This window comes from Onychomys torridus, chromosome 19 (assembly GCF_903995425.1).
Source record: "Onychomys torridus chromosome 19, mOncTor1.1, whole genome shotgun sequence".
Classification (NCBI taxonomy): Eukaryota; Metazoa; Chordata; class Mammalia; order Rodentia; family Cricetidae; genus Onychomys; species Onychomys torridus.
The window spans coordinates 30,620,168-30,646,484 of NC_050461.1; the positions used below are offsets into that span (position 1 = coordinate 30,620,168).

At 42.1% G+C, this 26,317-nt stretch overlaps 1 protein-coding gene across 1 annotated transcript; it reads right to left on the reverse strand.

Moving 5' to 3' along the window:
- Window positions 1-21,751: 21,751 nt before the first annotated feature.
- On the reverse strand, window positions 21,752-24,999 carry Ccn2 (cellular communication network factor 2). The gene is made up of 5 exons (XM_036168876.1): window positions 24,652-24,999; window positions 24,342-24,561; window positions 23,845-24,096; window positions 23,503-23,714; window positions 21,752-23,119 (listed from the first exon to the last, which is right to left on the reverse strand). The coding sequence occupies exons 1-5, from the start codon at window positions 24,718-24,720 to the stop codon at window positions 22,823-22,825; spliced, it is 1,050 nt and encodes a 349-aa protein (XP_036024769.1). The 5' UTR covers window positions 24,721-24,999; the 3' UTR covers window positions 21,752-22,822.
- Between the last annotated feature and the right edge of the window lie 1,318 nt (window positions 25,000-26,317).

Sequence of the window (26,317 nt, forward strand, 5' to 3'; positions counted from 1 at the left end):
CATCCCCCCCCTTTATATCACAGCAGACAAATTGGGGTTTATGATTACTCAATCATAATCCATTGTAATGAGGCACAGCCCAGAAGGTAAGATTAATAACACAGTAAGGAATGTTATAAAAGGGTGCTGTGGAATAATCCTCTTGTACACTCTAAAGATTTGTCACTCAAATTGGTTTAATAAAACATTGATTGGCCAGTAGCCAGGCAGGAAGTATAGGTGGGGTGACCAAACTAAGGATGACTCAGCCTCCTGCTTGCAGGTTAATTTTATTTAATCAAACACATTTTTGAATTGTTAATAAAAGCAGTAGGAAAAAAGTGCAACACACTTTAAAATAATATTCCACAACAAAAGCTAGATAAGCATAAATGAGTCAGAGAGGCAGGGGCAAGTCCCAGTGTTCCTCCATAGTTTCTGCTTCAGGTTCCTGCCTTGAATTCCTGCCTTGCCATCTCTGGGTGAAGGACTGTGACCTGGAAGTGCAAGCCAAATAAACCCCTTCCTCCTCAAGTTATCTTTGGTCAGAGTGTTTCATCAGAGCAACAGTAGGGAAGTGGGGATCCCTTTAAATTGACACATCCCCTCCTAGAGGGAGCAAAGAAGTTCATAAGACTTGAGATGTCATAGATGTCACTGTATGATACTCAGGACTCTACTCACTCTGCTGTGCACTGTTCTGGCTTATAGATAATACCATCATGTCAGATGACCTCTTCTAATGTCTGGTCTGGTATATGGGATACCCAACGCCCGGCCTCTTTCTTCATCAGCCTCTGCTGTGATGGGCTCTACAGGATTGTTTCAACCCACTTCCAGATCTGCTTGGGATTGGAGGGGATGACCACGAATCCTCTGTAAAGAACTCTCTCCAGAATAGTTTCTTACCATGAGCATGTAGTGCCTCATTATCTCTGAGGACATTCTGATTGAGAAAATCTCATCCTCACAAAGACAGAACGGGAATAAGAGAGGTCTGGGGTTCAAACTCAAATCTCAATGCTCCCCCATTAAGGCATCATTATTAAAAGTGAAAGATAATTGATTGAAACCTGAAAGTAGGTTGTGAAATTCTCTTTCTGGGATTAGACGAGAAGACACCACTCTATCATAATGGACAACTTAAGGAAAAGATTTTTACTGATGTCTAATAGTGGCTTCTGCTTCAAAACCAAAGCCACCCAACACTCTGCAGACCAGATGAACTTGGTGACAGATGAGAAAAGCCAGAGGCTTAAAATGCTCCATCCCAGCAGGGGAAATCTTTAATTGATAAGGTCACAGAGTCAGGCTTGCAAATGCAAGGGAATGAATGCTATTTGACTCTGAGAACTAGAAATGCTGCTTTACTCAGGGCATCCTCCACAGTTGAGAATTGCTTTGAATGAATCAGACCAAGAAAGGAGGACATGCATTTTGCTGGGATGAACTCAGAGACCCTTCACTGGAAGGTCAGCTGAGGACACTCAGATGTCTGAGGGAGGAAGCTTTGGAGCCACTCAGGGAAGGGAGATGAGCAAGGAGCCAGGATGGGAGCAACAGAGGCCTCTTGGGGAGCATAAGGGAGTGAGTTGAGATGGTATTGTGGGAGTTGGGTCCTACAGCATCAAGAAATAAACCTGTTCTTCAAAAGGTCCCCTTTCCAGGAGGCCTTATCAGGGCACTTTTACTCCTCCTCCACATCCATCTCACTAACTAAGCCTCCCGCACACTATTCCTGCTCATTCCTCCGTGAACCCTTGGGTTCCTTGATTTCACCCAGCCATCTTGTATGTTCTCGACCTTGGGACAATGTTAGACATTTAAATTTTGTTTCTTTGCAAGGATGCAGCACCCATTGCACCTCTGGGATGCATTCTACCTCATTTAGAATATTTCCTGGCTCAAGCATCCTTTGAGCTGCCATGTCTATTGGGCAGTACACACACCACTGGTCCTAAAGTCTATGAGTTCTCCAGAGGCTCACACAGGTGTCTGAGCTTTAATATATACATATATATTAAACTTATGTATACACACATAAGCATGTAGATATATACACATACAAATACACATAAAAATAATATGAGAAACTGAGAAAGTTGAAAATCAATGGCTCAACTAAAAACCTACAAATATAATACTGTATCAGCTCTATTAATCAACTTTACCATTCATCCAAATTTTATTGCATTCCAAGATTATTTTGGAAGCTGTTGAAATTACTTATTTTGAAAGAATTTCTAAGTATACAGGGTGATAGATTACAAATAGTAACCAACAGAAATCAAATGCTGCTTGGAGCCCATTAATTTTCAAAGCAAAATTATAAACATCTGTGATGGAGAGTTTCATGAGAACTTGACACAAGCTGAAGTCATCTGAGAGGAAGAAACCTCAATTGAGAAATGCTTCCTTAAAGTAAGTCTTTAGGGCACATTTATAATTAATGATTGATGGGGGGGGGACCCAGTCCATGGTGGGTGGTGTCATCCCTGGGCTTGTGGTCTTGGGTTCTATAAGAAAGCAGGCTAAGTAAGCCGGGGGAGATAAGCCAGAAAGCAGCACCCCTCCACGGCCTCTGCATCAGCTCCTGCTTCCAGGTTCCTGCCTTGTTCTTCCTTCAGTGAAGAACTGAATGTGGATGTGGAAGCATAAGCTAAATAATTCCTTTCGTCTCTTACTTGCTTTTGCTCATGGTGTTTCATCATAGCAATAGTAACCCAAACTAAGACAACATCCTTTCAAAAAAACTGAAGCCAGAGTTATATTTAATGTGGGATGTTAATGTTTGTTTTGATGTTTTATGTGACGCAGAGGGGAGCTTCCATTATAAGAACATTCAGGGCCTACTAAGGTCTCAAATAATCCTGAGAACCCATTTCCACCCAGCTCATATTATGCCCCTCTTTCCTGTGGGTAGGCTAATTCTACCTGGTGGACAGTGAGGTGCTCTGGAAAGAGCCAATGGACTATCACTGGACATGTTAACTTGGTCGGCAGTGAGAATTTTGGCCCATTAATCTTTTCCTTTATTTCAATATGAAAATATTCCTGGAAGGATTATGGTAGATTTCAAATTGGTCTGGTACCTAGTAGACTGATGATGTTTTTGTTTTTGTTGTTGTTGTTATTCTGGTTTTTGTTTGTTTGTTTTGTTTTGTTTTTTCAAGAAAGGGTTTCTCTGTGTAGTTTTGGTGCTTGTCCTGGATCTTGCTCTGTAGACCAGGCTGGCCTCAAACTCACAGAGATCCGCCTGTCTCTGCCTCCCGAGTGCTGGGATTAAAGGCATGCACCACCACTGCCCGGCAATGATGTTTTAAAGATACATATATGTTCCATCCTTGCACGCAGTGGGAGAATGGACCTGAACAGAGGGATAGAATTGAATTCAGAGTGAAGGACTTAATTCAGAAATTAAAATGTGCAGGAAGTTTCAGAACACCATATCTACTGTGGTTTAAATTGTGACTATGTTTGAATGCTTGGATCCCTAGCTGTTGGTGCTGTTTGGAAAAGTTAAACATTTAGGATGTGGAGTTTTGCTGAAAGAAATACTTTGCTGGGGGGCAGGCTTTGAGGTTTCATGTTGGGACCTGTTCCACCTAGTTTCAGACCAGTATATATAGGTGCTTGTCCAACATGTCTCCAGATGAGTCAAAGCCCATGGGCACAGTCTCACTCTGCAAAGACCAGTAGACTTTGGGACAATGCAGAATACAGCTGGGACAGCATGGCCAGCATGGCCGGCATGCTCTCTTCTTTCTCATAATATTGATGATTCTCTTGGCAGTATTAGTGTCATTTTGTCAATCATGCATGGAATAGATGTGATCATTCCTGGAAATCCCATTTTTTTTTTTCAAATATTTTCCCCTAAAATTCTTTGGATGTTGATGCTTCTCAGGTTTCTTGTCTGGGGATGCCAGCTGTCGCTTCCAACCCTGGGAGCTGTTCTGATTCAGTGCTGACAGGCTAGGAGGCAGATTCCCCCCTCCCCCATTATTTCTGTAAAGATGTTTTGAAGGAGGTGGCTGTCAATCACCTTTTAGTTTTGTAAAGAAAGGATGGACTTGACTCGATATTCGGCCAAGCTAGCAAAATGGTAAATGCTGGTTTTGGTTTAAAGAGGTTTTGATGTAAACATTGGTGAAAAAACATATTTGACATAGTTTGCCGGATGTTAAGGTTGGAGGATAGGAAGAACTTGTTTGTTAATATAGAAAAGCATGCTTGTTTTGATATATAAATAAAGACAGTCAGAGCTGTTTGGGGTTGGTCACTTACAGGAAATTCATCTGTTGGTTGGTCAGTCTATTTCTTCATGGAGATGTCCCTTCCCCTGCCATAAGTCTTCCCCACTGTGACATATCCCCTGAGGAACTGTAAGCCAAAATAAACAATTTCTCTGTTATGAGGCCTTTGTCAGCATTGTTTAATCACAACAGGGGCAAGACTATGACAGCTGAATAAATGTCTCATCAACTAGTGAAAGGGTACACTGAAGATGATCTTACTAATTGGTAGATTATGTGACTCTTCCCAATTACCCTTCCGATTCTTCATTCCCTTCCCTATGAGAGCATCGTCCATTACCACACATTATAATGTGACTTGCAGAGGACTGCTTCTGTAAAATACGCTTCCTGCTCCATACCTCCTTGGTCATGTGACTTGCTTCTGCCAATGGACGTGCAATGATGCCACATCCAAGTATTAGTGTGATGGACAATGGTGCTCTAGGCTCCTCTCCTACTACCCCAGCCTCAGAAGAACATTGTGTCCCCAATACACTAGTAACTGGAATGAGAAGGGACATGGAACAAAGCCGTGGTAATGGGACTCCAGCTAACAGGCCAATGTGTGAAAATATATGTTTTTCCGAGTGACTGAAGTGTAGGGATAGCCATAGGAAAGCTAAGTGATGCTGATTTTCATGGGGAATCCTCACCTTTGTGAGAAGACCATTCTCATCATTTTTTTTAAATTGATGTAATTTGAAAAACAGTTTCATATCAAGTGGCAGTCCAGACAACCATCATACCAATTTGTCCCAGAATAATATCCTGCACACTTTATGCTATCAAGCATGCTTGAACAGAATCAGAGTTTTAACAAAAGGGTAATCCTCGTGATACCTGTGTCACAGTGCCCTGGGTCCCACGTCAGGAGGCTGGGAGTGAAGTCATGTAGGTACTTGATGGGCCAATAAAGTTACTTATTGGTCCCTAACGACACCTTCTGGAATTTACTGATGTAGGCATTTTGCCTTTTCAATTAGGAATGTGACATTTTCTTTTTTGCCAATTTTGCTGGAGTTAGGGATTCTTTACAAGGTACTATCTGCACTTCATAAAAAAAAAAAAAAATCAGTGTTAAATAAATCAGCTCATTTCCCAATGGCCCGATTTAGCACGATATTTATTCCTGCATGGTGTGATTCTGTTCTTTCTTCTCTGAGTTCTCAATAAAGCACCTTGACTCAGAAAAATATAATCATTCCAAACATTTCCACGTTATCCTAATAATGTGTGCTTGTTCCCTAATTTATCTTACTGTATCTCCTTCATTTCACTCACCAAAAATGTCTTGCTTGCCTGCTCCATGCCAAGTACCATGTTACCTCCTTCATACATGAGGGAGAGTAAGAGAAATCACATCTTGTACTCTTGGTTTTACCATCCTTACAAATTTTTCAGAAAACATTCCCCCTGGAGAAAGGGATCAGGAAGTGCTAAGGCCGTGAGCAAAGACTGCACTTACAACAAAGGTTGAGTCCAAAGCAGAATGTTGGTAGCTGAGGCTCTGGAAATGAATCTGGACCAGAGTTCCTGAGTTCCTGTGAGCCATACTGTCTTGGTCAGTGTTCTATTGCTGTGAAGAAATACCATGACCAAGGCAACTCTTGTAAAAGAAAATATTTAATTGGGGTCTTGCTTACAGATTTGGAGGGGCAGTCCATTATCATCTCGTCAGGGAACATGGCGGCAAGGACGTTGCCGAAACAGTAGGCGGGGAGGGAGACTGAGCCTTGCATGGGGCTTTTGAAATCTCAAAGCTCACTTCCAGTGACACGCTTCCTCCAACCTACTCCCGTAAGTCCACACCTCCTATTCCTTTCATAAATGCCATCCCTTGCCAACTAAGGATTCAAATATATGAATCTATGGAGGCCATCCTTATTCAACCATGACACATACTAAGAAATTTAGATTTTGCTCTAAATATAATATGAAACTTAGGATTTGTGCTTTAGAAAGATAATGCCACTTGCTGGGTAAGGGATAGGCTAGGAGCAAGGAGGAGAAGGGAGATTTGGGGGTAGGGGGTACTGGAGAGGGACAGGATGGCCTGGGCTGCATTGTGGGAAGGAGAAAATAGTCACATTCAGGATATATCTGGGATATAGAACTTGCTGACAAGTTGGCTGCTGGGTGTGAGCCCCAAGAGTCTCCAGGGTGTCATCTCAGCATTTGGCTTGAATGGCTGGAAAAAGTCTGGTGTGCTATTGGCTGGCATGGCGAACAATAGCAAAGAAGTAGATTATTTGGACATGGGGAGGGAAATTACATGCCTTAGCATGTGGAAATGTTCTAGAGGCAAGTATTTGTACTTGGGGCTGCCACAGGACACAGGCTTGCCACAGTGAAAGCTATCTATCACCTTCCCTCTTGGGTTGTATACATCTACCATAGCCACTTGGACTCTGTAAGCCATTTAAATTTAAGACCAAGTAAATTCCAGAGAGAAAAAGACTATCTCAAAGGTCTTAGGCTATGATAATCACTACAAAAAGGGAGAAATATAAATCCTCAGAGAAGCATGTGTATTGTGCATGCATTGTGTGCATAGTTCACATTTATTATTTTCATTTTTATTGTCTGATTCACATCCTGGTGACTGTATCTGATTTCTCGCTAGTGTAGGAGTGGGCAAGATTTCATCTATTGGCTAAATCTGACCTTCCTCATGATTTTGTAGATGAAATTTCATGACATATATCCATACCCATTTATTGATACATTACCCATGGCAGCTTCTAAGCTACAATGGCAGGGTTGAATATGAAAGCTTTATAGCCCCAAATGCCTACAATATGCACTACAGGGCCCAGTCATGAAATGATTGCCAATACATGCTTTGCTGGGAGCAACACACCCCAACTAACCTTCAAAGTTGACTCCACTCAAGGGCTTCAAAAGCTCACTTGGAACAAATTCTTCTCTATTCCCTCACCTGGGATGATTGACTAGTTCAGTGTACTCATTCAGCCAAGCTTGTGCCACTCATGAAAACTCAGGAACTTTGTTTGGAATTCTGGGATACAGGTCTAGATTTTTATGTATGTTCTGAGTTTAGAAGAAAGTCTTGCTGGTCATGATAGAAGCCTTCTTAGGATGGAAAGCCTCTCTTAGCTTCTAGATTGAAGTTACAAGGCAAGTTTCTGGAAAGGGATAGAGAGAAAGACAATCATGGTGACATATTTTAGCTCTTCTCTCTTCTTTGTTGAAGCCAGCCCTTATGACTTTCATGCTAATTTACTCCTCTCCAATAAATATCTTCTTGTGTAGGCTGGGTAGGTCAACTTGCTATCATTTTAAACAGAAACCATAAGGATATGTGTATATATAATATTGGATTATTTAATATAGAGATGAAATTAATAAGTGCCTTTGACATATCCCAGTCTCAAATGGTTCCTCTTCATGAAGTCTCATTCATTCTATTGGACTTTTCTCCTATACAACCCTTAAGATGTTTAACATATTCTATCTGGGTTCATGGTTGTTTGAGGGAGAGCAATCTTGTCTGCACATTGCAAAGTGCGTAGGACCAGAGACTATGTCTTGCTCTTGCATCATTTCTATTCCTTAGCACAGTGCACAATGCACCCCAGTAACTGCTAAAAAGATGATCAACAAATGATTGAGTGTGCCCTGGGAAGAGTCACCTTTGAAGCCCACTGAAGGTTTGGCAAAAAGAGCTGGGCAAAGCGACTGAAACGAAAGACTTCCCACTTGCCTCCTCACTTTCCTGAACTGAAGGAGGAGAAAATATTTCATATAATACCCAAGTCTGATTTAGATTGGATTAGATTTAAAAACATCAGAAATAAAAAGTGCGATGACCAAAAATAACTGAAAATCATGCACTCTGCTCCAGATGCTTTAAGAAATAGGATTTGAGCATCTATGACTTGGACATGGATAGGAAATAAAACTTCCTTCTTCTGTTTTGCCAATTTCAGTCCAATTCATAAGATACTTAATACTCTATGCCTGGTAATTTTTCTTACATATGTGACTTTGGAATTTAAATTCAAAATACCAATTATTTAAGATATTTGACTCTTTAAGTCATCTACTGATAACATTAGTTCTAGGAAATAAATTTTAAAAATACTACCACTCTATTCATGTGATATAAACATTCTTGAATAAGCTATTTGATTTAACGGATAGTTACGAAAACCTTCCACATCTGAGCTGAGTTTCAGAGCTTTAGAACTTTTGAGCTGATAGGGAGGGGAAAGACAAGATCTTGAAGCATTGGAATGGGGCTTTATCGTGTAATTTCCCATGATGGTAAAAATGTTGTCTTCCTGTGCTGAACAACTAGCTGCATCTTGTGACAATTTAAATATTGCTAGTGTGACAGAGAGGCTCGGTTTTATACCGTATTTCTTAAATTCATTGACTTTTACCACCCATATTTGTTTATTGGCCACAAACACATCAGCATATGAGTAAAGCTGGCCTGAGTGAAACAATAGTCTAAATGAGAGAAGAAGACGCTTGTCAGAGCATTTGAAAAGGAAGAAGGCTGCTGGCATGACAGAGGATTCAGGAGAGATGCTTCTTGGAAGGGTGCAAAGGATGGACTAGGATGACACACACACACACACACACACACACACACACACACACACACACACACACACACACACACACACACACACACACCCTAGTTTAAACATATATTTTAGTGGAAATGGCAGGGAGAGACTGTTCTCAACTGTGGAAACTTGGTGGGAAATATGAGTAAGTCTAGTCTGATTCGATCATAAAATGTATGCACAATAGTAATGTGAGATAACACAGTGTAAATCTTGTGAGGTCATCTTGAATGCCACATTGAAATGGAACTATTGATAATAGTTAGAAAACTATTGCATTTCTTAGAGTGGATAAATGAGAGGGATAGGAAATATTAGCAGGAAATTAATTGGTAGACTTATATAAATAGGAAAATTAATTATTAGATTTATAAAAATATTGCAGTAAAAATGATGAAATGTAAGACAAGAATTATGGGAACACAGAGCTGGCTGAGAAGAGATTTTTGAATTTAAAGATGTGAATGTGCGAATATGGATTGGTTCTTGCTTCTTCCCTGGAAAATTTCTGCAGATAGAATAGTTGGCTACTTATCTTCTCCCATTAGAAGTAGAAAAGACTTTGGCAAATTAGAATAACTCCAAAGCAAATTCCAGCCTTCTGAAGCCTTCTGAGTAAATAGAAAGGAGACCTCTGTGCTCTCCTTGTTCACTGAGGCGTGCGACAGAATGTAGGTGTGCAGAGGTGATGGAGAGACCCAGTGACCGCCTAGAGCTCTGGGCGATCACACCTTAAGGAGAAGTGTAGACAACCATCTCACTGTGAGGAGTGTGTCTCAAGGATAAAGGGGATGGGCTAGTGCTGAACATCATCCAATGAAGCCAAGGCCGATAGTTAGACAGAATCTTAGTGGTTGTCTCTAACAGCAGCCAGTTGACCAGAGTGAAAGCAAAGAGATCACACAAGGAGATCACACAGGCCCAGATGTGTAATGTGACTGTGTTTACTGTCTCTGCAGGACCTTTCCTCCCCCCTAGTGACTAGCCATAGAAGGTGGCCTGTGGTCACATGCCTGGGGTGAGGGGGTTAAGTACATGTTCATCCAGAGTTACTTTACGTTTTCTGTCGTCGGGTGCTTTGTTGAAACCACAGAATGGGACCATGGCTTTTAGTCAATAAACTGTTTTAGAGAATATTTGTTATGTATTAGAGTGTATATATGTGTTGATATGTGAGTGAAATGGATGTCGACAATGAGACAACAGACGAGCAGAAGGGAAGGAATCTTGTCTGGGAAGTGGGCGCTGCTTTAAAAGTAGACCTGGATTAGTTATAATGTGCTCTCTGAATACTAGAGCAAACACTAAAAACAACTTGAAGGTATAAGGACAGAGAAAACTGAGGCATAGACAGTACTCAACAGACAAAGTATGTAGGTGACAAGAAAGAGAGCCAAGACCGAGGTGAAACCACCAACAGTGGCAAACAGTACAGATAACAGATCAATTATGCCAACGAGCCCTTTAAAGCTCAATGGTCGCAACACACTAATTAAAAGAATATCAGAAGTAGATTTTAAAAAACAAACAAACAAGACATAACTGTCTGTTGTTCACAAGAAGTCCCCTTTAAATGGATTAAGTTCTCATAGAACTGCCACAGGTCAAGCACCGTGAAAGCGGTTTCTTCTACACGCAGCTTTGTTAAGAAAAATAGAATCCTGTGCTCTGTTTATTTGAACATGACTGCTTTCCCTCGCTCCCTTCCCGGACCTAGGGGTATTTTTTCTCTAGTACTCACTGTGAAGACACGGTAGAGCTCCTGTGGGTAAAACTCCCTAAGGTGGTTTGGGAAGGTCAGGGGGTCCTGGCTGTAGGACCACTGTTTATTTAGATGAGTTTCCAAAGCAGAGTTAAAAATATCTGCATGTGGGTGAGAGGGAAGCAGAAGCATCAAGAATAATGGAGAGTTTCCACCTGGGCAGCAAGTAGATTAATACTGCTATTAATAGATGCACAGGATCACATGGGCACCCTGGTTTTGAGGGAAACTATGATGCTCAGTGTCAATGGGAATAAGACTAAGAGTTTTTCTCTAAAATCAAGGATGAGCATGTTTCAACAAAATGACAACCGAAAGAAAAACACCCTCCACCCAAAAAACTTCACATAGCCCACAGACCTAGTTCTTTGCTAGATACACCCAGTGATGTTGCCAGTCAATGAACTCCCAGTGGAGACTTTTGGCTGTAGCTTCTGGCAATTGCAGCTTCCAGGAGTTTCTTTCCAACAATGGTAACCAAGTGTTTCCATAGCAGTCCTTCCCAGGGGCTACTCCCATTGACCTACATCTTCACCAACAGTATCTCTCTAGCAGTTCTCTGCTATGGAACACTTCTCTAAAATGTCACCATTTGCTCCTGACTCCTGAGCCCCTGGAACATTAATAAATTCTGAAAGGCTTGACTATATAGCTCCTCTCCATAACATGAGCAGAAAACTTGCTTAGAGACGCTGGGCTTTCAGTTTGAAAGACTGAAAAGGTATGTCTTCATTATGGATTCCTCTACGTCAGTGGGTCTCAATCTGTGGATTGCAACTCCTTTGGGGGTGGAATAACCCTTTCACAGGGATCACCTAAGATCATCAGAAAACACAGATACTTACATTATGGTTCATGACAATAGCAAAACTACAGCTATAAAGTTGCAATGAGAATAATTGTATGGTTGAGGGTGGTCACCACAACATCAGGAACTGTGTTAAAAGGTCGCAGCATTAGGAAGGTTGAGAATCACTGCTCTATGTACTTGGCCAGCAAAGCAATTTGTATCTGTGAGAGGTCACTAAGCAGCCATGTCTAGAACAGTGTAAGAGAAAAAAATATTATAGTAGGTAGAAAGTGGACAACCTTGACAAAGAGTTTGAAAGTCAATGAGAACTGCACGTATGAGTCAGAATGGACATATGTGGTGTTATTTCAGGGTCACGTTTCTGGTTGCTTTTTTGACCTGTCTCTGTTGGTCACCTAGACACCAGGGTCAAACCCAATGCCACACACTGAGTTCCTAAGGTCACACGAGAAAGCTGGTCATTCTTTTTCCCAAATACCCCAAATTTAGGGAACTGTGGTGCTGGCTCATTCCCCCACATGACTCTCTTTCTCTCTCTCACCACATCCTGACATTGTGGCATCCATGTCAATAGTATTCTGGGAAATGCTCCAGACCTCCCAGAGCCCCTTAATATAAATATGTAAACTTACCCAATAGCCCTGGCTTAAAATTATGAACAGCATGAAATAATTTCTGCACTGAGATTCATGAGCCCAAATGATGGGTTAAGTTTAAAAACACAAATAAAGGGCTGGTCAGATGGCTCCCAGGGTAAAAGCACCGAATGACCCGAGTTCAGTCCCAGGAACCTATGGAGAAAGGAGATAACTGACTTTTAAAATTTATTCTCTGACCTCCACACACATGCCATGGCAGTCACATACCTGCATATGTACACTCAGACTCTACACACAACAAACAAGTTAAGTTAAGCACTTTAAAACTACAAATAAGTAAAAAAAAAAAAAAAGCAGCCAATATTGTTGAGAGCACTTCCTAAGATCTTGAATTGAATGTCATTTTCGGTGCTCAATGGCCCTCTCTGTAGAGGGTATAATAAATAAACACAAATCAAAGCTGACACACACTGAAAGAATTTAACTGGGGAGGAATTCAGATTGTGATGAAAAGGGAGTTTTGTCTGTTCACATAAAAAAATCCCCCTGGAATGACATAAAAGGATATTTTTTAAAATGTGAAAACAATAGAAGTTTATCTTTAATTTTTTATGGTAGATGTTTCAGTTTTAGAGGACTTTAGTCACATACAGAATAGATCAGATGCACTGGATTTTAAAAATGAATACAAGTCAACATTGTTGAAAGTGGATGATGATTTTTAGGTTTGAAATATGGATCAAATTTTTCAGTGCAAATTAGTTTTTAGATTCTTGGGTTACAGGTGGTTTGTATTAGATCTGTCTTTATCTCCCAAGTTCAAATTGCGTTGTGTAACACCCAACACATTGGTAGTTAAATTGGAGTGCGTTGTGGATTACTTGTCCAAGGATGATGGTAGATCTAAAGTCACTTGAAAATACAGAGGGATGAATAAAGACAGCACTTAACCAATTTTCCCCAGGAACCTTCTTTTCATAGCTTTGTCTTTATAACATCTTGGATGAAAAATGGGAGCGTTATAGTGTTCTTTTTCACCATCCTTTGCAGAGGAACGATTTAGATGCTCTGTAAGTCATTCAAGCCCATTTACTTGTATAACAGTGTGTTCATATAGAATATTTTTAAATAATAAAGTACAGATAACTGAAAACATCACTTTGTTTGCCTCCTGCTCCAGGATGCTTCTAGCTTTTCTTTTGTTACTTTTTGCTACTTTTTTTTAAAGCTAGATAAAAGCAAAGTAGATAATAACCATTTTTTAAATAAAAATTGTATCTTATATCAGTTTTCCTACATCCACACATACATAATATGTTGATAACTACCATTTCTAAAGTAGAATGCACACAGAAAGACACTATTTTCAACATGGGACTCCAGAAACCTTAGAACCTTGTTATATTCTATAATCAAATGAAGTCTTTTGAGTCCCTTAAGTATAAACCAAATTAGAATTTTGTAGCTTCCATTCATTACTTCATTTTTGAATTTATGTTCTAAGGGACAGGACTGGAAAGTGAACACAAAAAGAAATGCTGTTATGGTCAACATGTTCTGTAATAGTTAAATGAATGTTGGCATGAGTCCACCAGATATGTAACAGAAGTAACTTATCTGTAAGAGCATTGCATCTTGTGACTTTCTCAAAGATGCTTCTGGGTAAAAGGTTTCACCCTCATTAAATGATACATCTGATTTTTCCATACATATAACACTGTAGTTAATTATGCTACTATAAAGCTTGTTATGTGTACTATATGTTATCTTTCAAGAAATCAGATAAAATATTAAAAATAGCTTATTTTCCTGACTGAAGAGTAATAGCTATGCTGAGGGCCATGTCTGAGTCTATGGTCCTGCTGAAGTGGGGATCTGTGATGATGTCCATGGCCTGTGTTACCACAGGAGGTCATAGCAACCATGCATGGTGAAATCCGAGGAATGTGCTAAGCTGTCCAGCCCTTCATTGGCCCTAGAATAGCTGGCCCTGCCCCTCAGAGGAAAGCTGCTCTTTGTCCCCCCACTTCAGAAGAATGGCCTGTCTCTCACCACTGGAATAGAAGAGATGACCAGGGCCAAGGAGAGCTGGCTCCAACTGTTGCCTGAGGAGAGTGGTCCCAGAAGCTCAGATTAAGTAGCTCAGCTACCACCCAGACCCACATCCTGGGCCTTGAGTTGGCCCATCCTAACATCTACCCCATCTGTGACCTGCTGGAGCATGCAAAGGGATTGATCCTGCAGAATGATAACCACAGGATCTCCATGACCTTGGGGCAGCAGCCGGATATTCAAGAGGAGTTTCAGCGATGGTCCAGTGATGATGGTGTGCCAGAGGCCTTGAACCAGACCAATGACTAATTGCAATGAACATTTGTGTGTGGGGCTGATTGGACAAAAGGGTACAATATGTGACAGTTCCCAATGCCACTAGGATGAATGAAGGGTGTTAGAAAGGCAGGAAAGACGGAGGAGTAAGGTGTTCTCTGTTGTTGTTTGCTTTGTTTTGTTTTTAGTTAATTTTGGGGGATGGTTTCCTTTTGGGTTTGGGCCACTGAAGTGATGAGGGGCAGATATGGAAGAACAGGGAGGTGAGCAGGATTGAGGTGCAAGTTGTGAAATTCTCAAAGAATCCATAAAGAATTAAGTTACTAAAAAAAGAGGAATAGTTGTTCTTTGTGGATAATTCAGAAAATACAAAGTGTAAAGTTGAAAAATCCCTCCAGATAATTCTTTTGAGTGTTATGGTAAAATTATTAAAAGTTCTTGGATGCATTTGTTCAAAGTTAGGCTTTTTAAATAGAATGCATATGTTTAACAATTAGGTTCAAGTTCCTTTATGTTCTGCCTTCAATGTAGCTACAATTCTGACTTCCATCATTGTTGGTTAATTTTGCCTATTCAGGCTCATATAGATGGAGTTATTCAGTTTATATGATTTTGTGCTGTTTTTTTTCCTTCCTGAAATAACATAGTTCCTTTTCTATCCTTGTATAGCATCCCACTGGATAAATGCCCTTATTCTATCTGTTCTCTTGTTAAGAGACATTTATATATTTTTTCAATCTGTGGATGAATAATAAAATTGTTTTGAAAATTTCATACATGTCTTTTGTTCATTTCTTTTACATATATATCAAGGAGTAAGTTTTATAGTGTCATGGATATATGGTGAGGTAGTTTGAATGTGGCCTTGTTAGAGGAAGTGTGTCACTGTGGAGGTGGGCTTTGAGGTTTCCTATGCTCAAAATACCACCCAGTGTCTCAGTCGACTTCCTGTTGCCTGCAAGATGTAGGACCTTCAGGTACTCCAGCATACTGCCAAGCTCCCTGTCATGAATGATAATGGACTGAACCTTTGAAACTGTAAGCAAGCCACCCCAATTAAATATTTTTTATAAGAGTTGCTGTAGTCATGGTGTCTCTTCAAAGCAGTAAAAACCCTAAGACATATGGTTATCTTTTTTTAAATATTGGCATTGTTTTCCATGGTATCATAATAATATACATTATGTATGTTAACTTTGATAGCAAAATGGTGATACTATTGTTGAGTAATGCAAGTCTTAATAACTTTTACACTTATTTATTTAGATCCTGTTTGCTACCCTACTGGTGAGTTTGAAAGATTCATTTATACACATATATCTTGTTTTGTTTTTCTAGGCAGGGTTTCTCTGTGTAGCCTTGGCTGTCCTGGAACTCACTCTGTAAACCAGGTTGGCCTTGAACTCACAGAGATCTATCTGCCTCTGCCTCTCAAGTGCTGGGATTAAAGGTGTACACCGCCACTGCCTGGCTATTTATATTATTTTCTGTGTATGAGTATTGCCTGCCGTATGTCTATGCTATGTATATGTGTCTGGTATCTAAAGAGGCCAGAAGAGGGCATCAGATCCCTGGTACTGGGGTTACAGATGATTGTGAGTTCCCATATAGGTACTGGGAACTGAACCTGGGTCTTCTGTAAGCACAGCAAGTTCTCTTAACCACCGAGTTATAATTCTAGTCCTCAAATTTATACTCTTGAGATGTAATCCCCAGTGAATCACTGCCTTTCTTCATGTTTTACCTCTGACTATTTTTTAAACATCTAATAGAGAAAATGGATCCACATGGCTTTTGGACTCTATATTTAGATTTGGAACTGAGTATTTTAAGAATGTTTTTTTCTTTGTTTATTTTGTTCTTAGTCTTAGCAACAGTCTATATATAATTGGCATGATTCATGAGGTAAAGAATAGTTATATACTTGTGGAGGAAAGTACATGGAGAGATGGGATAAGAAGAACACTGGATGTGCCATGAATATATGAATTTCATAGAGGATGTATGTGTTGGCCATACTTTTTAGCATCTAAGCTAATTAAGATATGCTAACTTGAACAGCTGAGCCATTTATTTATTTATTTGTTTATTTATGTGAACTATTTATCAAAATCCAAAATCATGGCAATCTCCAACAAATTTGTTATAGTCTTTAATATTTTTAAATGAGGAAATGAGATATATTTTTTGTTTTCTATAACAAAATGTTTGCTTACTTCATAATTTTTTTTTTTTTTTTTGGTTTTTTGAGACAGGGTTTCTCTGGGTAGCTTTGCACTTTTCCTGGAACTCTCTTTGGAGACCAGGCTGACCTCGAACTCACAGAGATCTGCCTGGTTCTGCCTCCCAAGTGCTGGGATTAAAGGTGTGTGCCATCACCACCTGGCTCATAAATTTGTAAAACTAAATTATAGATGATAAAAAGACACAAGTTTTCTTTAAACAGAACATCATGAAGTAATAGTATTAATTAAAAGATTTATTTTTCAAAGATATTCCTAGGTTATTTCTGGGCTTGACTCATTAGGGGCTAATCTCTTCTGAGGTACTATATAAAACATGTAGTATACTCCAAAAAATGACATCACAGAAATTTTCCTTGTGTGCTTTTAAAAAATTCAATTGGATTTTATTTTACTTTATGTACATGAGTATTTTGTCTACATTTGTATGTATGTGTAACTTGGTGCCCTTGGGGTTCAGAAAAGGGCACTGGATCCCCAAACTGGAGATACAGATGGCTTTGAGCCACCTCATGGGGACTAAAAGTCAAACCCAAGTGATCTGGAAGATCAGCCAGTCCTCTTAACCACTGAGACATCTCTCCAGCCTTAGTGCTTTCTTTTTCTTTCTTTCTTTCTTTCTTTCTTTCTTTCTTTCTTTCTTTCTTTCTTCCTTCCTTCCTTCCTTCCTTCCTTCCTTCCTTCCTTCCTTCCTTCCTTCCTTCCTTTCTTTCTTTCTTTTAAAGGGTAGGCTGGCACAGTTTTGAGGCTGAATGTCTAAGGTTCAAAGTTCTCATTGAGCCCCTGGTGCATGCCTTCTGGCCACATGGCAGTATGGAGAATGGCATCTTGACAGGAATAAATGGGAAGAGGAAAGGATAGTGATGTGCTGAGGCCAGAAGCAAGAGGGATTCAAGGAGCAAGCTGTAGTTTTCCCTAGCAATTTATACTTGTGGAACATAATACGCACCATGGGAAGCACATCGATCCATTTTGAACACGGGGTCCTCAGTTATCTTTCCATCTCTCTCGCGGCTGAACTCTTTTTAACTTCTAATACTTCTACTTAGAATCAACTACTACCAGAAAGTCCTTGGTACTTGAGCGTCTACATTTCAAACTAAAATTTTGGCTTAGAGATTCTTCCTTGCTAAGTTCTTATTCTGTGGAAGCCTTTCCAGTGGGCTAATGTAGAGAGGTAGAGGTGTGTGTGTGTGTGTGTGTGTGTGTGTGTGTACATGCATTTTTAAATTACAAGAATTTTTACATGTATGAGTATTTGCTTGCATGAATGTATTGCGGCAGGTGTGTGCCTGGTACCTGCAGAGGCCAGGAGAGGGCCTCTGATGCCCTGAAACTGGAATTACAGATGGTTGTGAGCAGCCACACAGGTTCGGGAAACTGATCTCAGGTCCTTGACAAGAGCAGTAAACACCCCTAATGGTTGAGCCATCTCTGCAACCCCCAAGTGTACATTTTCAAGGGAACTCACTGATGCATGCTATTTCCAAGTCCAGCTCGGGGGAGAAGTTGTAGTTACCACTTTTGTGAAATGACTATACATTAGAAGTAATTATTTTTAAAAAAGATGTGTTCTATTCATTGTGATTGATACGTCCTTATGGTAACATCTCAAACGTGTTTTTGGAGCTGGCTCATTAACACGTTTCTTAAAAACCGTTCATGGGATCAGTATGCCTTTGAGTTCTCATATGTTTTTAATGGTTTGACTGTGTACTCTATATATTACTTTCATTTCTTCTTTGATAGAAGTCTTTTACTGTGTTCCAAGACATCTCAACTTGTTCATGGAATCCAGGACCTTTTTCTGTAGCTGGATAACTCTCTCAGATATTACTTAACACTAAGATCTTACTTACTATTTACTTATCTGCCCCATGGTTCCTTTTTCAGAAACACGGACACCACCCTCTATGGTTCTGGAATCTTCGTTTTCCACTATTGTGGATTGCTGAACCAAAGCAACTGAGTTTGAGACAAGTTTAATACTATTTCCTTGACAGATGAGTCATCTTTTTGGGTCCCCAGTTCAGTGTGATGGTTAGTGTTGAATGCCAGCAGGACCAAGGGCCTATGGAGATAAGGACTTGAAGATTGTGACTTATGTGTGGTATGTTTGCATGTCTAGTTGACAAAGGATAGACCTGTGGTGGTCAGTCTTTTCAACTGGACAGAATCTAGAACCACCAAGGCGAGTGCCATAGTTAATTTCAGCTGTGAACTTGGCAAGCCAGGGGAGGGGAAACCTCAATGGAGGAATGTCCGCCACTGGATTGGCCTGTGAGTATATCGGTCGGGGAATTTCTTGATGGTTAATTGACACTGTAGGTGATACCATCCCTGCACAGTGGGTCTGTATAGGAACCGTAGATGAGCAAGCCCAGAGATGCAAGCCAAGTAAATAATGTTCTCCCATGGACTTTGCTTAAGTTCCCTCCTCCAGGCGTCTGCCTTGAACTCTTGATTTGGCTTCCCTTGAGGATGGACCAGATACCATAAGCTGAAAGAACCCCCCCCCCCCCTTTTTGTTGTTGTTGTAGCAGCACCAAGAAAAGTAGGAGAAAAAGCCTCTCTGTGTGTTTGAGAGATGTTTTGTAGACTAGGTTAATTGAGATTCAAAGACTCACCTCAATTGTGGGGCCGTACCCTTGCGTGAGATGTGGTCCAGTCCTGAATAAAAACAAGAATGCTAGCTCAACACTCCAGCCCTCATCTCTCTGCTTACTGACTGAGGATGCAATTTGACCAGCTACCGCAAGCTTCTGCCACCTCAACTTCCCCTCCGTGATGGACTGTGTGTTGTTTTAGCTTCGGCTCAGTGGCTGTGCCTTAATCTGCTGCTATTTCAGCCAGCAATTAAATCGCAATGCCGCAGTAGTTACCAGCCTGTTTCTCTAGCAACAGTATGGCCGCTCAGGCCTAGAGAGAATTCTGCTCCCACCCTGTCTCTGCCATTAAAGGTCGTTTATAACTAAATCTCTATCGTTCTAATTATGAATAAGACTCGAGATTCAAAGGTTGGAGTGAAAACCTGCAAGCTCAGAGAGACTGAGCAGCAACTAGCTAACCCTCTCTCCTTGCTGGCTTCCATGGAACACCCCTGCTTCTGCTTCATCAAATCAGAAAAAACTTGCACTACTCCAAACCCCACCCTGCTACTTCCGGTGTCTCTCCATCTCTCCAGGATGCCTTCTGAGGCTCTGTGATTACTTTCTGTCAACTCGTTGCTAAACCGCATCCTCCTGACCCAAGGTTAATTTTATTTAATTAATGCAAATGCAAACTCTGGGTTCACAGTGTGATTGACTGTCCCCCAACAACTGTGTCCTTCAACTGTGAGCCAAAGTAAGCGCTTCCTTCCTTATGTTGCTTCTGCCAGGCATTTTGTTACAGCAGCCAAACAAGTACTTAAGACACTCAGTCTCCCACGCAACTGGGATCACAGGCCCGTGCCACCTGGCCCAGCTTCCTATTTTTAATCTCAGTCTTCCTTCTCTTGCCCTGACCGGCTCAATTTTGATTCCACTTTTAAGCGTGGGTGTTTTGTCTCAGAAAGCTGCCCTGAATGTAAGTTGTACTGGGGTGACCCAACCCCCCTACCCATGTCAACACTGTTTGCAAACCGGCCGTAGTGCCTCCTGAGCACTCTTGTTCTCAAAACATCACATCTCTCCCCATTCTTTCTCTTTTTTCCCCATGCCTGCTGACACAACTCAGGCCTTGTTGGTGATTTGTCTTCATTCCTATCTTGGGGTCAAGGGTGTCTTGTCTCTTAATTTTATTACATGTTCCTCATGGGAGTTTGGTTATGTAATTGACTTACTGTTTCTGCGTGCAGATTTGGAAAAGTCTCAAATCCTCTCTCATCCACTACAGTTTCTTCTTCTTCTTCTTCTTCTTTTTTTTTTTCCCAGAATCCTCCAACTCCTTTCAGGAGTTAGGCTGTTCACCATGGCTCTTTGTCTTTGCGACTGGGCATCGGTTGACGGAGAGGAAATGGGAGCCAGCAACGTACTGCTTCTGTACACTTGGGTGTGTTTATTTAGGGTAATGGCTGCTGCAAGCGTTGCCATGTACCTATGAGGGTGCACCTTAAAAGTCCAGTGTTGTGACCAGAAGTGCTTTTCTCATGGGAAGTTTTTCATTTGGGTTTGTGGTAGGGGCACTGTTTGTAGGACGTCTTTGCTTTCAGGTGTATTTTTATCTCTCAGAGTGACTACAAGATTGCTAATTACCCCAGGACAGGTTAGTCTGTCTGCAACAGATTTTTTTTTTTTTCTCCTTACTGGAATCCACAGCTATTTTCATCTAGGAAAAGAACATGGGTTGTTGGTTGCCTGTAGAGTGTTAGTTTCACTGTCCAGTAGAAGCCAGGTATGTCCAATATCATTTCTACATCAGGGTTCTTGAAGAATTCAATTTTGTTACCTATAAGCAACTTTGGAAATTAGGATAGGTTGATTATAAGGTCTGATACAGCCAAACATGTGGGGCAATAGTGTGGAATCCTTTTAAAATGGAAATCATTTCTATTAATGTCAGTGGATGGAAAACTCTCTTATCCCATCTTTTACATTTATCGTGAGTTGTCATGCCAATAGGAAAACAGAATTGTGCACAATGAAACTTATTACTTGATTTCATTTTAATGTGTCTGCTATTCTATACTTTTCATTTAACAGTGAGATCTTCAAGTTTGGAAACAGCTCTGGTCAGACATACAAGCTAATATTTAAATATTTCACCCATGCAAGGCACACATCAATTTACGATGTGGAAGATTAGAAATTAACTCCAAAGTCCGGAGGTACCAGTGTAAAAGGGACTGAGTGAAGTATCACAAGAGTTAGCGGAGGCTGGAGTCATCTACAGAGGACTGAATTCCAAGTGCTCCTTAAGCACTGTGTAGACATCTACAAACCCATGTGTATGCAATACGATGTGCATATCTGTAATTCTATGACACTTGGCCCAGTGCAAAGGATGCTTATGCAAAATTCTATTGATTCATAATATTACTATGTCCCAAAGGGATTTTAAACTCCCAAGTGAATTACCTTAAGATAAATATGAACTTCCCATTTACACTCAGGAAAATTTAAGAAATGTTTACAAGAATGAACAGTCAAGCCCTTCATATAAAAAATATATACTTTATTTTCAACTAGAAAGGTGCAAACATGTAACTTTTGGTCACACTCTCAACAAATAAACTGCCCCAAAAAACAGTCATAGTCAAAGATGAAGCCAACACTTCCACATGGAAATCTGACCAGCACCCCTGAGCCAGCCACTCCATAACAAAGGCCATTTGTTCACTGACAGTGAGATTACCACATTCGCTACCAGAAATCTGACGTGCAAGACTTTGCTTTACCATCAGCATACCTTCTGTTCTGATAGACAATCACTTAGGCTACGATTTCCACTTCAGTATCTCCTTTGTTTTGAATCACAGACAAGCTTTATGTCTTACCTATGGTGCTCAGAATTTGAGGCTATCAATTTAAAATACCAAAAGCATTTAAAACAAAAACAATGGGCACAAACAACTTTAAATTAACTTAGATAACTGTACAAATATATATATATATATATATCCACAATATTTACAATATCAATAAAAAAAATCTGGCTTGTTACAGGCAAAATTCACTTGCCACAAGCTGTCCAGTCTAATAGACAGGATTCCGACTCCTGACCACTGTCATTCGAATCAGAATGTCAGAGCTGAACCTGCTGTTCTCAGTTAGAGAACAGCTGGACTCAGCCTCATCTAGGAGGATACACAGCCCAGCTGTTGCTAGAGCAGGTCCGTCTGCAAGCATACTATAATTTTCCTCCCCCAATTACACTCCAAACAGCAGGCACATTGCTGCTTTGAAGATGGCCTCGGATGGTACCATCCTTTCTCCTGGTATCTCCTTTGCTCTTGGAGACACACCTCAGTATACATTCTGGTGCTGTGCGCTAATGATAGTTCAACTGTCAAGTCTAAACTGTCTTCAAACCAGTGTCTGAGATCGGCAGACTGTTTGCGTGACAATGGTATAACGTTCTCACTTAGGTGGGAAGTTTTCTCCCCCCACAGTTAGAAACACAGATTTAAATTAATGTGCTACCATAACGGTTTTTTACAGGAAAATGAGATGTAACTCAGTTCAAGTTATAGCCTAACAAGTTCATGTCCCTTACTCTCTGGCTTTATGCCATGTCTCCATACATCTTCCTGTAGTACAGGGACTCAAAGATGTCATTGTCCCCAGGACAGTTGTAATGACAGGCACAGGTCTTGATGAACATCATGTTCTTTTTCATGATCTCGCCGTCGGGACATTTGAACTCCACTGGTAGGGTGGTGGTTCTGTGTGGCGTGCAGCATCGGCCATCTGTGCATACTCCACAGAACTTAGCCCGGTAGGTCTTCACGCTGCTGCATCCAGACAGCTCAAACTGAACCGGCTTGGAGATTTTAGGGGTACGGATGCACTTTTTGCCCTTCTAAGGAAGACAAGAAGAGAAACAGCAATTACTACAAAGGGGGAGTGGACTTCCTCAACCTCCTGTAGTCTAGCCCTCTGTCCTCTGACTTGTGTTTATATTCTGAGTGGAGAGACTGGGAGTTTCATTTGCCAGTTTTCCAAAAATAGCCATAACCTCTTTTGGAGTGTCTTGAATGAACTAACACTGTGTGGAGAATTTCGTGGTGGAAAACCGGTGGCTGCTATTACACAGTCTCTCATTCCAGCTAGACAGCTCCATGGTTAGATATTTTTGGAGATAAAGGCCTATAATAACAAGGGAGTCGAGACACCTAACGTTGCTTCTCTTCACTATCATTCCGTGAAAATGAGTGGCTAGGTGGCTAGGGGCAGGATAAGTACCTTAATGTTCTCTTCCAGGTCAGCCTCACAAGGCCTGACCATGCAGAGGCGACTCTGCTTCTCCAGTCTGCAGAAGGCGTTGTCGTTGGTAACCCTGGTGGAGATGCCCATCCCACAGGTCTTGGAACAGGCACTCCACTCTGTGGTCTGGACCAGGCAATTGGCTCTCATCATAGTTGGGTCTGGGCCAAATGTGTCTTCCAGTCGGTAGGCTGTGAGAGCAGAACACACGAACACAAGGTAAAACACCCAGATAGGACCATTTTCCCCATTTGCTTGGTGTCCTTGGGCCTGGGCCCCTGAGTTGGGGGAGAATGTAACGTAGAGGAAAGAGAAACTCACCAGCCAGGGCAGGGCCAACCACGGTGCGATCCTTGGGCTCATCACACACCCACTCCTCACAGCATTTCCCGGGCAGCTTAACCCTTCTCGGGAAGGGGCAGTCAGGGCTGGGCAGGCGGACGTCCATGCTGCACAAGGGCACGCAGCCCACAGCCCCGTCCAGGCAAGTGCATTGGTATTTGCAGCTGCTTTGGAAGGACTCACCGCTGCGGTACACCGACCCACCGAAGACACAGGGTGCACCATCTTTAGCTGCAGGAGAGGGAGAGAATGATGTAAATGTCAGACAGAGGGTCCCAGAGATCAGAACAGCTGTAACACTGTGCATGTCAAGGTAGTGAGCTAGGGTCAGGATTGCAGGGGGCGGACAAGGATTTAGTTGAGCAATTCCCTTTTCTAGAGGTAATCATGCTGAGCTCGAGAGAGTGGTGGTCCATGACCAAGAGGGGGCTCCCTCTGGCCAGGGGGCTGGAGAGTTGGGGGGCTGTGAGTCTTACCGGTGCACACTCCGATCTTGCGGTTGGCCGGGGAGCCGAAGTCGCAGAAGAGGCCCTTGTGTGGGTCGCAGGGATCACGCTCCGTGCACAGTTCTCCCAGCTGCTTGGCACAGACGCGGCAGCAACCGCATCCGTCCAGCACCAGGCTCACACCGGCCGGGCAGCGAGGCGCTGGCTCGGTGCATTGGCACTGCGCGCCGCAGTCCTGACCGGCGGCGGGCTGCGGAGAGGAGGAGGAGGAGGGCGGTCAGTCTGCGCTCGCAGCTCGCTCTGCCCTCCCTCCGTCCCTTCCGTCATTCCAGAAGCTTACCTGGCTGCCGAGGGCTAGGAGGAGGACTAGAGCGAGGCTGATGGGACCCGCGACGACGGAGGCGATCATGGTCGGGGCGCGGCGGGAGGACGCACAGCGGGGCGAAGAGGCGATGGACGAGGGGCGCGGCCGGAGCCTGGACACGGACTCTGGGCGGAGGTTGGTGTCTGGACGCTCCAGGCGGTGGCGTCTGGGGCTGTCGGCTGGGGCGGCTGCCGTCTGGAGGAGGTCGGTCTCCTGGGGTCGGAGCTGGAGTGGCTCTGTCTGCCTCTTCTTGGAGGGAAGAGTTGTGTGAGGCTGGGCGGGCGGCGCTGGCTTTTATACTCTCCCGGCGGCCGGCTCGCCAAAGAACTGAATGGAGTCCTACACAAACAGGGACATTCCTCGCATTCCTCCCCACCTTCCTGCCTCATCAACTCACACCGGATTGATCCTGACCCCTTGACACTCCGCATTCCTCCGTCTGAAAAAGCTGGCACACTTCAGCTTGCCAGAAAAAAAAAAAAGAGCGCTGTGTTTCCAGCTCAACACCAAATAGATTTTTCCCCCTCCGTATCCTCTTCGCAACCCTCCTGATAATATCATTTAGAAATACATAGACAATGATTATTTCTCACATCTTTTCTTTTTTAAAACCGCTTTGCCTGTTCTAGCCACTGACATGAAAAACTTCTCAGAACCCAGGTAACTGAAGAGGCAAACAGCATGGGCCCCTAAAAAAAAACCCTAAAAATATTTCCTTTTCATTATTTTTGCATTTTTTCCCTTTAAAGGGCCTCTAGTCTCTTGGAGTTCTACTGAGAGCAGAGGGGGGCTTATAGCCATTTGAAAACCCTCTCCCCAACCCGGATTCCAAGACACCTATGTGCAAAACTCTAAATTCTATATCTGAAATACAGGCATTTGGTCACTCAAGATAACGGTTTTGGTGGCTGACAACGGGGAGGGGGGGAGAAAGAGAGAGAGACAGAGACAGAGAGACAGAGACAGAGAGACAGAGAGAATGAGAACAAGGCCAGGACTTTGAGTAAGGATGTAGGTTGCAGGGGGAGATTTTTCAGCCCTCTTTATAGATGTAGGGACTTGATTTGGGAGGTTCAGGGAGGGAAGGGAAATGACTGGGTGTCTAGTTTGTAGAAAAATAGGTCCATGATTTCAGAGCAAGTGGCTATGTGTTGGGTAGGTAGATATTAGATCCGGATACAGGCTGGGAGGAGAAAGAAGCAGGGGGAGGCTGGGGGTCCAGTTGGGACATTTTAAACACTGCTGTACTGAGGTCTAGATTTGGATTTTACTTATGCTAAACTCCATAACCTAAAGATGCTGACGGGACTTGGTTTTGTTTTGAAGTAAAACATTTGTTGGCATAACAACAGGACTACAGCAGATTGAGTTATATCTAGTTATAACCTGTCTATAAGCTAAGGGTCATGTCACTATGTTTTTAGTGACTCCGTCAAGTGTCTGAATAGTCAGGGGCCTCTTTACTACTCAAGTAGCTTGCAGCTCAGTGGAGGGAGGTGGTCAAGAACCCATACATTCCCTGTTTGTGTGTTGATGTTAAATGTAAACAATGTACCCAAGCTTGTCTCCATTTCTTAACATTGCTACTTAGCTTCAGTAAGGACCCATTTTATAAACTGTGTAGAGAGTAGAGAGGTTCTGG